Below are 13,492 nucleotides of genomic sequence, written 5' to 3'. Positions count from 1 at the left end.
ATACAAAAATCATCACAGGTGGACTTGGCTTCTGACCTTTTCAGAATAGATCGTTGAAGCAGCAAATTGAATTCACAAAGATATAGATGAAATTCAAAACTGGGCAAAAATCTGGCAGATCATATTTAACACAGACAGACAGACAGACAGACAGACAGACAGACAGACAGACAGACAAGTGCAGAGTGCAGTTCAGGACACCATGTTACAAAAATCATATTGCTTCTCTGGAATTAGTCAACACAAGGGCAACCACAGTACAGTATATTCTGTGGATAAAGGGAATGTCCAACACCGACAGTTTGAAGGAACTGAACCTCTACAGTCTTGAACACAGAAGACTGCAAGGGCCTGGATAATTAAACCATCTGTTGTTGCTCCATTCATCTTTCTTTGAAGAAACACTCTCATGCACTATGAAGCAATATCCACTACCTTTCAAAATCTTTAGAAACAGGAAATGTTTAAAATATCTCAACAGGACAGTGTCTCATTCTACAGTTTGACACATCTATTGCCGCTTATAAAAGAGGACATATTTTAATTCTTCCTCCTACTGTATAAAAGACTGTGTGAAATGTGGAATATCAGCTTTTTCATTGTTATTTCGCTACTCTCCACTGTACTGAGAGAGGGTAAGTGGAACTATTTTATTTAAGAACATGTAAAAGTTTACAAAAGAGAATAGCTATTTGGCACATCTACTGTAGTTTGTCTGGTTATTAGTGTCATCAACAACACTAGGTAGCTAGCTTCATACTCTAACCATCTTGTGTAAAAAAGTGCCTCCTGTTCTTGATTTTAAAAGGATTTCCACATAGTATTCACTAGTCTCTGATTAATGTTTCACTGTTGATACTGAAAGGTCTGCTGGATAGACTTTGTCAGTGTCTTTGAGAATTTTGAATAATTCATACAGGTCCCTTTGTAACTTTCTCTGTTCTAAAAAAGGTTAAGTACTTTCAGCCTATCAATGTAGAACATTCTTTTAATCTCATAAATATAACTGGCTGATTTAAATAATACAATTTTGTTATTAATGCAGCTGTTGGGAGCAAAGTGTTCACATGTGGGAAAGTTTACATGTACGGAATGCCGAAACAAGTGAAATGTTACTTATATTAATAAATAATTCCATTACTGTGCAGAATTACTATTATTTTCACACAACATAATTTGATAAAACACTGCTGCTATTATTATATTTTCATTGTAAAGTTTAATTTTAGATTAAATACATTTACATACCTGTGATGTACAGTACACCACTAATCTTCTGAAAGTTGTAAACTGTAGTTGTAGCTCAATTTCACAACAGGATGATTATTTTTTTATCCATTTGTCTTACACCTTTTTCCAAGGCTCTGTAGTTAATATAAAGTGCAAAGATGTTACTCACTGCAATACTGCTTACAGTTTTCTTTTTTGTGAACACATTTTTCCCCAAACACGTTAAATACAGTTTTCTAATAAAACTACTGGAATGAGCAATAGTTGAACAATAGTTGGCATGAACATAACACAAACTTTCATGGCGATATAAAAATCCAGTATCCTGGATTTGGTCCACCACAATAAATCCTGTGAAGGATTGCCATAATTTGTACCCCGAATACTTGAACAGTTAAGAGTGTCGCCTGAGCTACTGTGCTTGGTACTGTACTATCAGGAAGCACAGTGCCAGAGATAAGAGAGACCTGTTTTGAGGAAGTACCAGAGGCACTGGCAAGTCTCATGTAACCTGGACTTCTTTTAACCCTAGCCTCAATTAACATAAAGTATTTGAACCTGAATTGAATAAACAGATGATTAATAATTTAAAATAATGTTTTATTTTATTTTATATAGTGTTTATGGGCTCCTGCTCAAAAATTAAATGTGCTGTGGAAAGTTAGAAGGTTAAAATAGTAAAATGTCAATTTCTGGTCTATGGCTATGAAACACAAAACAGAGACAACCTACTAATTGGTAACACTGCTTTGATTTATTTGAACTTTATCTTGTACCAGGTCAAGTCTCTGGCGGACCTCGGAACCAAAACACAGGTATTCATTCACCATTCAGATCGATCGATTTTTCGGTTCTTGGTAAATTCCGAGCTATTAAAACTGAGGCTGAAATTTTGCTACTGTAAGGTGGCCAAAACAGAAGCAGAGATCTTTTTATGAAAATAATGATAGGGTTTTCTTTAAGCACGAGCAGAACTGACACTGGGAATTAGTATAACATTTACCAAGGAGCCCCAAAATACTATACTGGGACCAAGACATTTTAATGGTTCCAAAAAACATGCTTCCTAGGAAAGTAAAACTCTAAGGGCCAAAAATACCTCTGCTAACTGTGCTTCCCAGACTAAATTTGCTCTGGATCAGTGATTCTCAGATGTGATCCTGAGAAACCACTGTGTGTCCTGCTCGTTTTTCCAACCAAGGCCTTAATTGCTGGCAAGCTGATTTCAATTTTTCTTTTTAGGTGTGTTTTTTAATATTTCTTCTGCTCTTAGAAAGGTATCTTGGACTTGACATTGGTACCAGCTGTGGGAAATGCAGCTGAAGCAAAATGGAAAAAAACATGCATCTTGGGAGTGTCTGATATATTGTCATTCTCACTTGTGTCTCTTCATCATAAATCGATCACCTAGTATCAGTTCTTCAACCATAAAATGGGCAGCAGATTCTTAACCAGACAGTTGATGAGATTCTGTATGCTAAAGCTGTTAGAAATAGTATTCTTACAGTATAATAATAAACTTTTTAATGAAAGAACTGAGTGCAGATACCTTATAATTTCTTTTCTACTTTAATGCCGTCATTAAAAACAAAAACTGCATAAAAGGAACAATTCATTTTTCAATTTACTTCATATTCAAAATTGCACCAACATATACACACTAAGTGGATAAGATCACTGTGAGATCACATATCACAGAGTGAAAGAACACACTGTGAATTAGTCATCTCTTAAAAATACTACTGCTCACACAATATGTAAGCTTTCTAATACACTACATTTCTTTTTAGAGCAACAGCAAGAACCTTGTGATATTCACAAAAAAGACTTCAAATGTAAGAAGAGCAAATGTATCTGGTCAAGGTACTGTACTGTATTAGTTTTAAAAATTACACTTTATTTCCTAGGTTTGTTTCTTGCTTGGGGTACCTTCTGTGTGGAGTATGAATGTTTTCAGGTCTTGACAGGGGTGCTCTAGGTTTGTCTCGCAGTCCATAAGTCTGCCTAGGTCTACAGCATCTCTAAATTATCCCCCATATGTGTGAGTGCCCCATCATGGACTCTAGAGTGTCTGCCAGGTTGAGCTCCAGCTAACAGAAAGCCTATTTTATGCTATTTAAAATGGGCAAATTAACATCTGTTTTTTTATACAGCACAAAAAAACATTTTGCATCACCTCAATATGTATTCTTGATGTGTGTCTGCATTTCCTTCTGCTTTATCAAAGAGAAGGAAAACACTTCTATGAAGTACATGTACAGTACCAGTAGTGCCGTATGCATTAGATAGCAGTGTGGCAGGGTATCACTCATCCTGTATTGCTCTAATAAGTATGGGTGTTCTAATGTTCTAAGTGTTAGAACACCAATACTCATTATAAAGTGTTCTAATCTGCAGTTTTGTCAGGAGATACAGCTCTTCTTGAAGTGACAGATAAACTAGGAGGTGACTGTAGCAATTTCCTTTCACAGGAAATATGAAAAGAACATTGCACAATGTTTGAATGGGAGCAGAGCATCAAAAAGTCAAGGCAGGCCAATGGTGCACTTTCTTGCTGTAGAAAATAAAGCAGTGGGTCTGTTTATCACACCTGACTATGAGGTAGGAAAATACAGGCACTGTTTAAAGCAGCTATAGAAACCACTATAGTAACCAGCATATAAAAATGAGCAAAAATGTAAAACTTGCAAAACCGGTTTAATGTTAAGTATTTCATTTTCTATTTTACATTATTTTTAGTGGTTACATTTTTAAACATTTGCATTATATTAATGACTCCAGCACTGGAAAATAGCACATTCAAGAAGAGGAATATTAAATTGTAAGAACAATCCCTATCCCTGAGAGATTTACATACTGAGGAACTTTATATACTGTATGAAAAAACAGTGGCTACGCAAAAGCAAATTCAGTCACACATTGCTTAATACACAAATCTCACACGATGCCCCTTTACCACTCCAGAAACACCACCTCTCACTCCTCTCTCCAGCCTCTCTTTCATTGCTGTGACCTACTGTATGTTCTCATGTTTAATTGAAATTATACCATTTAGATAAGTATGCAGCTCTGCAGATTTCAGTAAGTCTGTTTTCTAATGTAACTTTTGCAGTTTTTTTAAATATATTTCTTAATTTAACATGCCATTATTTTTTAATGCACACTTTAACTTTTGTAATATCTATTTATTATCATACAGTATGCCTTGGTGTATGTCTTTTTATATGGCTGTCTTGTATTTTGTTGGTTGTGTCCTGCCCAGAGACTACAGCTTTTAAGCTAACTCTAGTGCATCTTAAGAGCAGTGTGCTGTCCCTGTTAAATAAACTTAACTAAAAACAATAATAAAAATAAAATCCATGACAAAATCCTTCCATTCCAATCAAACTGTTAGTGTCCAGAGATGTTTTGCAGGTTCTATTAACAAATGGAGACTGCAGGTATGGTGTGTTTCTTCAAGGATTAACCTGTCACAGTATCATAGCAGAATTTTAGATTGGGCACTAGAAATCACAAGAGGGTAGTTTAAGAGGGTAAACAAAGAACTAGCATGTCCAGGAATTTTGTTTGAAATTGATTAATTTACTAAACTTTGGTTTCAGTAACTAAGCTTTTTCAGTGAATTACTGCTCTTTTCCTTTAATAGTTTAAAGAAAATGGGACAGAAGGCCATGAAGTGCATGTACCAGTTGAAGTCTTTCACAAAGCCAGCGAGCACATGAAGCAAGCAAAGACAAGTAACTGGGTAGTGATCACAGTGTTTAATGACACACTCTTGTTTCAGGTATGGTTGTATGTTTCAGAGATGGGTGTTAATACCATCAACTTCGTTTTTAGGGAATGTCATTTACTGTTTTAAGTTAGAAAAGAAGAAGGCAAAAGAATAATGTCTGGGGAGTAATGTGATGAAAGCCAGCGTCTGTTTTGTGCAGAAAATGGTTATTGCTCACTCAACGCCATTTATAAGTTCACTGTCATTTTTTCTGAGACTCTGAGAGGGTGAATCATATCCTATGTAATTTTAAAGATAGATCCTTATTTTTCTGTTTGCTATTGTATCTTTAAAAAACTGCATCTCAAGGGATTTGGTCAAATTGAATCTGAAATTTATAATATTGAATCACTGCCTTTCTGAAAACGGCAGAAAAATTCATTTGATACACAATGCATAATATTATTCACTTCCTAGTAAGAATTTTGAACAACAGAGTAAGCCAAAAGAGAGATTAACACTAAACAAGCTTTGTACAGTATGGAAACAGAAAACGCAGAATATCTTTGGAAAAGCAAGAAACTTGATCAGTGATTTAACGCTGAAACCTTTTTGCTCACTTTTTTAGTTTGTGCTTGGACCAAAATGCCATTTTCTTTTTTTAAAATATGCAATTAAAGTATACACATGGGTATATTATGACAATCTGTTTGTCAGTGGAGCAATGCATATTTCCTCTACATGAGGCGCTTGATGGAAAATCTGTGCTCTCCAGCCTGAAAAGTTATTTCTTCTTCCACTGTTTGTCTTTGAAGAATTCAGAACAAGATGAGATCCTGGAAAACACTGTGATAGGACTGACAGTGGGGACTGATCCAATCTTGAACCTCACAGACCGAGTCAGGGTAGCATTCAAGCACAACAACGAGGTGAGCGTCCTCTAACAGTCTGCCTGTGCTTCTCTGTGGTCAGTTAGAGCAGGGATTGTGAACAGCTGTCCTGCAGACTTTGTGACATTACAGCTAGTGAATTGCTTATCCATTGCAATGACAAAGGTTTATAAAATGATCCTATTTACACACTTCCACTGGTTATGTCCTATACAACACCCTAATAATCTATAGGCTAAAACAGACATGTGATGTGATATGCTCACTGTGGAGAAGTAGGATAAATCTTAAAATATCATTTCTGGGTGGCAGATATCCTATCTTCCTTCCTCATGCCTTCACCCCAGAGAGAAAACTGGAAAGCATTCCCAATTAATTGGAATCCTTATTTTATCCTTATTTTTGCTTTTTCTTGCGTTTCAAAAAGTTCATTGTGAGATCCTGAGAAATCAGTGATGTCTGGAAGACAAATAAAGATAAATGTTTGAATTTCAGACCCGAAATGGAAGTTGTGTGTACTGGGAAGAGGATGATGATGATGGGTCATACAATGGTAAGGTACATTTATTTCCCTCTTTAAAAGCCAGCAGCTGATACAGGTAAGATCCACCGTGCATATTATACCTTCTTTCTGAAACCATGCTGCTTGAATGTTCAAAACATGGTAAAATGTTTTTCCAGAATATAGTATAAATCTTGATTTTTGTTTTTCTGTTGCTTTCTGTCAACAGGTACATACTGTAAAATCACTAGTGTCTCTAGGAAAAAGCAAAAGGTTAATTCCACGCTGACAAGTCAAAAAAGAAAGGAGAAAGGACTCTTTCTGTGGGGGATCTTCGGGTGCGTTAGGATACGAGGGAGAGAACAGGGATGCGGGAAAAGGGGTTAGGGGGACAAAAATATGAGAGGGGTCAGGGGATGAAAACAGGATAAAGAAATGGAAACCCAGATGACAAATTCCAGAGGAAGCAATAATCCATAAATGAGGGGGAGAGATTCAAAAAGAAATTTCTAGATTTTTCTTTCCAGCTCATTGAGAGTTGTGATAATTTATGAACCAAGTTTAAGGATAATTTGCGCTTGTGATGTCGTATTGAAGTAGGAGTTTTTAAATCTCTGTGAAAGGATGCAGAGAGAAAGGTTAGCAGAAGTGTCTGTGAGAAGTGCTAGGGAGAACTGTTGGCTTGGACAGTTCTTTGATTCTTGCTGTTCCGACAAGTTCCCTGAAACAATTAACCAGTCTGCCTCCTGTTTTGCTGTTCCTACTTCTTCTTTTGGTTTACTGTCCAGTGTGAAATTAACCTTCTGCTTATGTCAAACAGTTCGCACACTGATGTAACACCCTGCCAGTCGTGCTCTGTCAGTTGGTCTTAGTTTTTGCAGAAGTGACAGACTTGTCTAGGAAAAATGTCTCAAAAAACATTTCTGCACACTTGTCACTGTGTTTTTTACAATTGCTTTTCAGATGTCACAACACAGTACAATGCTACTATGGAATTTGCAGGAAATTGGAGTGAAAAGGGATGTGAAACCAACAAAACAAATAACGCATTTATCTGTAACTGCAATCACCTCAGTTTCTTTGCTATATTAATGGTTAGTGCACAAAACCACAACATGAACAGCTCATTCTGATGCACAGAACATATCTTTCTGTTCTTTAGGACTGTTCTATGCATCATTAAAAGAAAGAAAGAGAATGGCAAAATTGAGCACTGAATCGACAAAGTAGCACATTTTCCCAGCACGAATACTGCAATCCATGACTTACATACTGTATGGTGTTGACAGTCTTAAAATAGTTGGAAACTTTTTATTGAAATAATTGTCATAAAAAATTAAATGTTCTTTTGAAGGTAGAGACACTTCATTCTGAAAACCAACAATAGCTCTATTCAATACATTCTTACTAATGAGAGTGCATTTCTCCTCTGTATCCACACAAGCTGTGTGGTTTTAGTTTGATATTGTTGTATATACAGTACTAGGAGCTGGAAGAGCAGGGCAAGGCTAATCATTTCATTAATTTATTTTGTCCTTATTGTATTTTCCAGATCATTCCTTCTAAATATATTTATGCATTTATGTATTGTAAGTCATTCTAAATAAGAGTCCACAATGCAAGAAAATTAAATATTCTTAATGAATATTTTTGACAGAAAGCAGAGACGCCCCACTCTTTAGATGAAACCAACACTCAGGCTCTTCAGTACATCACCTATATCGCAAGTGGATCCTCTGCTCTGTTCACAGCCATCACTATTGTCTTGTACTTCTTGTTCTGGTAAGTTGAATGAACTGTATTCAGCTGAAGTGATGCATCAGGACCGTCGCACACTTGCAACAAAAAAAGGTGAAAAAATATTTGAGTCTCATTTCTAGTAAATGAAAATAGAAAACATAATAAGCATATTTTCTCGTAGTTCAGGTGGGTAGCTGCGTCAGCATGCGTAGGCTGCAAAGGAACAAGTAATAGGTTTATTCCATGCTGAAAAAAGCCTGAAGAACACCCGAACACCTGAGGAAGGCTCCACGTCCGAAACGTTGTGTTTTCTTTCTTCTTTTTTTCAGCATGGAATAAACCTATTATTTGTTCCATATTTTCTCCTATACTGTATATAACCAGAATCAGGTTTGAATGGCTTTTAACAATTACTATACAACCTTCCCTGGCCTTGACTCCCATACTACAAGTTTACCTTGAAATAATCACCAGATACCTTTCCTAATCTAGTTTTCACAACTATATTCTTTAGCTTGACTTGACACCTTTAAACATTCACTTTTAGTGCCAGAAGGAAAGGGGAAGCGATTTCTGCCTAAGAGCAAAATTGTTTGCATATTATGATATTTATGAGGAAGCTGGCGTGGCACTGTGACACTATGGTGAGTATTTCTTCCTCCCAGCGCTGTTGCCCAGAGTTCAATTCCTGGGGTGCTGTCTGTGTGGAGTTTGTACAGTATGTTCTTCCCATGTTCACGGGGGTTTCCTCTGGGTGCTCCTGTTTCCTCCCACATTCCAAAAACATACGCGTATTCACTGGCTTCTGGAAAAACAGGCCCCGGTGTCACTGTGTTTGCGTCTGTATGTGACCTGCAATCGACTGGCACCACAGCCAGTGGTGTTATCCTGCCTTGTGCTCATTGCTCTAGTGTCTCCTGTTATCCCGCACTGGATAAAGCATTTGGAAAATGGATGGATGAGGAAGGTTTGTTCTCAGCTTGTGTGTAGCAATAGAAGTTGTTTGCATTGTCCTCACAGGAAACGCAGAGCTGAGAAATCCCTGGCTGTGCACGTCCACCTGAGTGGCAGCCTCTTCCTCCTGCACCTCCTCTTCCTCCTCAGTGTGGTGCTGGCAGAGGGCAGCAGTGAGGGGCTGTGCCTGGCGCTGGGCCTCCTGCTGCACTGGGCACTGCTGTCCTGCTTCACCTGGCTGGCCATCGAGGGCTTCCACCTCTACATGCTGATAGTTAAGGTCTACAACATCTACGTCCACAGATACCTGCTGAAACTGAGCTTTGTAGGATGGGGTAAGAGCAAACACTACCCCAGACCCTGCTGTTCTGCTAAATACTGTTCCACTCAGTCCTACCCTTAATGGTCTCAAGCAGATAGCATTTAGCATGTGTGTGATTTAGCACTGTTTAGCAGTAGGCTTGTTACGTGACCCTTTTCTCTGCTTTTCAGATGATATAGCAACTTCAGCTCTGCAATCAACAACACAGAATTCTTCATAATTCTGCCTAATGTCACACAAAGCCCCTCTAACCAGGAGAACTGTTAGCTTCAATGACTTCAATGACTGTCTTCCAGGTGTTCCTCTTGTGGTAGTCACTGTGTGTGCTGCTGCTCAGAAGTATGGCAGATACAGGATTCAAGGAGAGGGTGCTCTGAATTCTACATACATGTAGGTCATGCTCACCTCTTCCATGATGAGATCAATGGAACGGTACCTGTACATCAATATACAGCACAGCTCCATATGGTTTGTCATTTTTATCATGGGCAGGTGCTGGATAAAGGATAGGACGGTAAACTACGTCACCATCACGGCCTACTTTGGGATGATCTTCCTCTTCAATGCCACGATGCTGGGCATCACCGTGGTAAAGATGCGCAGGCTGAGACAGAGCCAGATGCACAGAGAGGGGAGCTGGTGGAAAGACTGCATGACAGTGCTGGGACTGGTCTGCGTGCTGGGCCTCCCCTGGGCTCTGGCCTTCTTCGCATACGGACCACTGGAGCTTCCCATCTTCTACATCTTCACCATCCTCAACTCCTTCCAAGGTGAGCCGTCCCCTCAGAAGCCTCCACACATGGGAAATACAGCTTGAACCAGACAGCTGCGACTTTTCTGTGCCCTAGTGTTGCCAAGAAATAATGAATTTTCACCTGATGGACTAAAAAAGGAAACTGTGGTTTTAATTTGAGATTAAAACCAATAAAGTATAAAGTGTGAGGAAATGTCATGGACTTCCACTTCAACATTGGATTTTTAGGTAAAAGGAATTTAACACCTGTCCTAACAGCTATTATGCATAACCTTCCCTTAGTGCTGTTCTTCAGTTATGCTTAGGATTAAAACAAGTTCAGAACCTTTAAGGAATATTTAAACTAAACACGGATATTGTTATTTTAAAGCATTTGTTACCCCTGTAACAAAGACAAGGGGCACCTGAGTCGGAGTGAACTTCAAAGTGATAAGGAAACTAGACAAGAATTAGTGTGCAACATGTTCTTGCAGTGCCTTTAATTACTTTGCCTTTTTCCAACCAGCTTTTCAACATCACTTTTTTTGCATGTTCTTTTACACAGTTTCAATATACCATTCCCCCCCCATTTCCATTGTTTAAACAATTCAATCACTAACTACACAGTTTCAGTTAACCAACATTATTGCTTTAGTGCTGATTTACAACATATTGTGCGATGCCTTTAACTCTTACACATTTAACTGAAGTATATTCGCAGTTCCACTATTATAATCAACTCCCTCCGTGTCACCTGTTGCCTTGCATATTCACCACGTTTTTTTACAATGGAGTTCGCCATCTTGCTTCAGTATACAGTAGCCGCACGGCAAAAGTCATATTTCCAATCAACGTTTACACTAAACAGCACATCTTTACGCAGTGTGGCTTCTACATAAATGCTCATTTCTAGTTATTTCCACAACTCAAACATAACACCACATTTCAGTGCATGATAATCACATCTTGTATACCTGCTTATTAGCCTACCGAACGGCTAAATTAGTTTAAACAAATTTGTAAAATAAATGCATTGTAACAGCGATTAACTTTTACCACCAACTTTATACATTAGCCACAACATTCAATCATTCGCCTTGTGCTCATTTTATAACATATTTATGAGGTTTTAAACAGTTTTACCAACCTTAAAAGTGATCAGATAAGGGAACCAGACACGAATTAGTGGGCAAAATGTTCTGGCGGTGCCTTTAATTGCTTTGACTTTTGACCCTTACTAGAACTGCAGATTCCTTATCACTGCCAGTGCCAAACGCCATCTTCAGGATAAACTATTAAGCAGCACTTAAGCTTGTTCTCATCCTGTTAGGTGTTTTCATGGTGTGTATTATCATGAAGAAAAATAAAAAATAATACATTTAAACAAAGAAACAAAAAGAGGGGCGCCACTTTTTTTAACTCATACATCACATTTCTAGCCCACTACACATTTATGCAATGTAAGTGCTGTTACAGCTACTCTGTTGCACAATGGTAAGTTAAAGGATTTAAGAAGCCCCACCTCATGATGGTCAATGATTTTTGGATTTTCAAACTTTGCTCTTAGACAGCTGGAGTTATATCAATCACCCAGATTTCATCATTGTCCTTAGAGTCTTTATTATCTTCCAAGTGCTGTTGTTCGATAATGACTGATGTGAAAACAAGTTTGAATACCGCAGGGACAGCACTCAAGTATAAATACTTAATATACTGTTTATCAGCGTGGTTTGGTTGCGAGTGGAGACCTACAGCAGTGTGCTTTGGCTGCAGAGCAACACATAGAGATTTATTCCACCCTGAAAAGCAGAGAGGAAGATCTCAAGATTGGGCTGAAGCATGAGGTACTTTAGGCTAAGACTTTTCACAAGGTACAGAGTCAATCTTAACATGCTGGCTGTTCCCCCTGCAGGTCTGTTTCTCTTCCTGTGTCTCCTCGCTCTAGCCCATCAGAGTTACAAAGATGGAAGCTCTTCTGGGCCAGGAAGCTCTGCCCACACATGAGGGAATGTATGAACATTCAAGGAGGAGGAGGTTCCCTCACAACTTTTTAGCATGGTGGAGCTGGGTCATTGCTTTCTTCTCAATTTCCAGACATTGTCTTGAGACTTTGTGCCAGAACAAGTATGTCGAAAATACAAGTGGACTGTGGCAGCTCCACTCCCCAAACCCCAGTGTTAATGCAGTGTTTTAGAATTCAGAGCAGAAAGACTAATTGTGCATGGTGTCATATTGCAAATTGAGTATTTATTTTTGTTGACTCCTGGCTGCTGCTGAAATGACATGCATTTGTGTACACACGTTTACATCTTTGAGTAAATGTTTAAATAGGGTTCTGAAAGTAACTTTCACTTTAAAAGGAAGTCTGCTGGTAATACAAACCTCTAAATGGGAACAGTGGAATTTCTGTTAATCAAAACACAGAAGGGAAAAAAATCGAGACACTGTCAGTATCAATTAATGTGGAACCTGTATCATATTTTGTGAATAAATCTCCTTTTAAAAAAGGATTTGAAAAGTGAAAAGTTCTGGACTTGTAGTGGGATGTTGTGGGTTCAAATCCTAACTGAGATAGTCCTGTTGTGTTCCTGAACAAGGTGCCTGAATTGTTTTAGTAATTTACCCTGCTATATAAATGGAAGTAAACATAAATTGCTTTGGGTAAAAGCCAAATGAGTTAGTATAGTAAGTAATAGACACTCCCTTACTTCTGATAAATGTGGTATAACTACTTTTCAACTAAGGGGGCTGGAGTCTGAGAGCATATCTCATTCAAGTACTGTGTGTATGGGGTAATTGTATTTAGCCAGAAAGTCTCCGAGAGATCAAGATCTCTTTTTTAAACAAGACCTAGTCAGAAAGGCAACAAAAATAAAATGTATTTATTTATACTAACATGAAGAGAAGAAGAACGATTTGACAATAAATCCATTTAAATGGCTATTGGGTCTCTTTTAAGAATAAAAACGTACATTAAACAAGTGCATTTAGCAATAATAAATTCACCTGTAATTCCTTTAAAGCCTTTCAAAGGTATGAGGTCAGAGAACATTACATCTTTCTGAAGAAAATTCCAGTACCAGGGAGCAAAATAGCTAAAAGCATTTTTTCCATATTCAATACATATGTTTTGAACTGTAAGTTGTGCTATAGGCATGCATATACAGAATATCACCATACTATTGTTGTACTCCTAGGTGAATAATTTTACTCCAGTTGCTCCAGTCAATTATCAAAATAAAAGGCATGTAACACCAGCTGTTTCTCCACTGCAATGAAAAGCATGATTTTGTCATTCAGGTGAATCCTGTATTACCCAGATAAGCAGCAAGCAGTGGTTAGCAAATGGTTCTCAGTCCCTTTGCCTGGACACTGGCAGTGATTCATGTGGTACAGATAAGCCAGCAAT

At 38.0% G+C, this 13,492-nt stretch overlaps 1 protein-coding gene across 2 annotated transcripts; it reads left to right on the top strand.

The window, feature by feature from the left end:
• The first annotated feature begins 420 nt into the window (after window positions 1-420).
• On the top strand, window positions 421-12,608 carry adgrg3 (adhesion G protein-coupled receptor G3). 2 transcript variants are annotated; one of them, XM_088939001.1, is made up of 13 exons: window positions 548-635; window positions 2,010-2,045; window positions 3,021-3,093; window positions 3,702-3,831; window positions 4,877-5,014; window positions 5,758-5,871; window positions 6,328-6,385; window positions 7,298-7,428; window positions 7,992-8,116; window positions 9,095-9,363; window positions 9,647-9,740; window positions 9,843-10,120; window positions 11,996-12,159. In XM_088939001.1, exons 1-13 carry the CDS (start codon window positions 578-580, stop codon window positions 12,085-12,087), a joined length of 1,596 nt encoding a protein of 531 aa, XP_088795127.1. In that variant the 5' UTR covers window positions 548-577; the 3' UTR covers window positions 12,088-12,159. The 2 variants fall into 2 exon arrangements, with proteins under 2 accessions (XP_088795128.1, XP_088795127.1); XM_088939002.1 differs by lacking the exon at window positions 3,702-3,831 and having other exon boundaries at window positions 421-635; window positions 11,996-12,608.
• Window positions 12,609-13,492: the final 884 nt, after the last annotated feature.

The sequence above is a fragment of the Atractosteus spatula genome, chromosome 21 (assembly GCF_055471065.1).
Source record: "Atractosteus spatula isolate fAtrSpa1 chromosome 21, fAtrSpa1.hap1, whole genome shotgun sequence".
Lineage (NCBI taxonomy): Eukaryota > Metazoa > Chordata > Actinopteri > Semionotiformes > Lepisosteidae > Atractosteus > Atractosteus spatula.
This window is presented reverse-complemented; position numbering and strand designations above follow the sequence as displayed.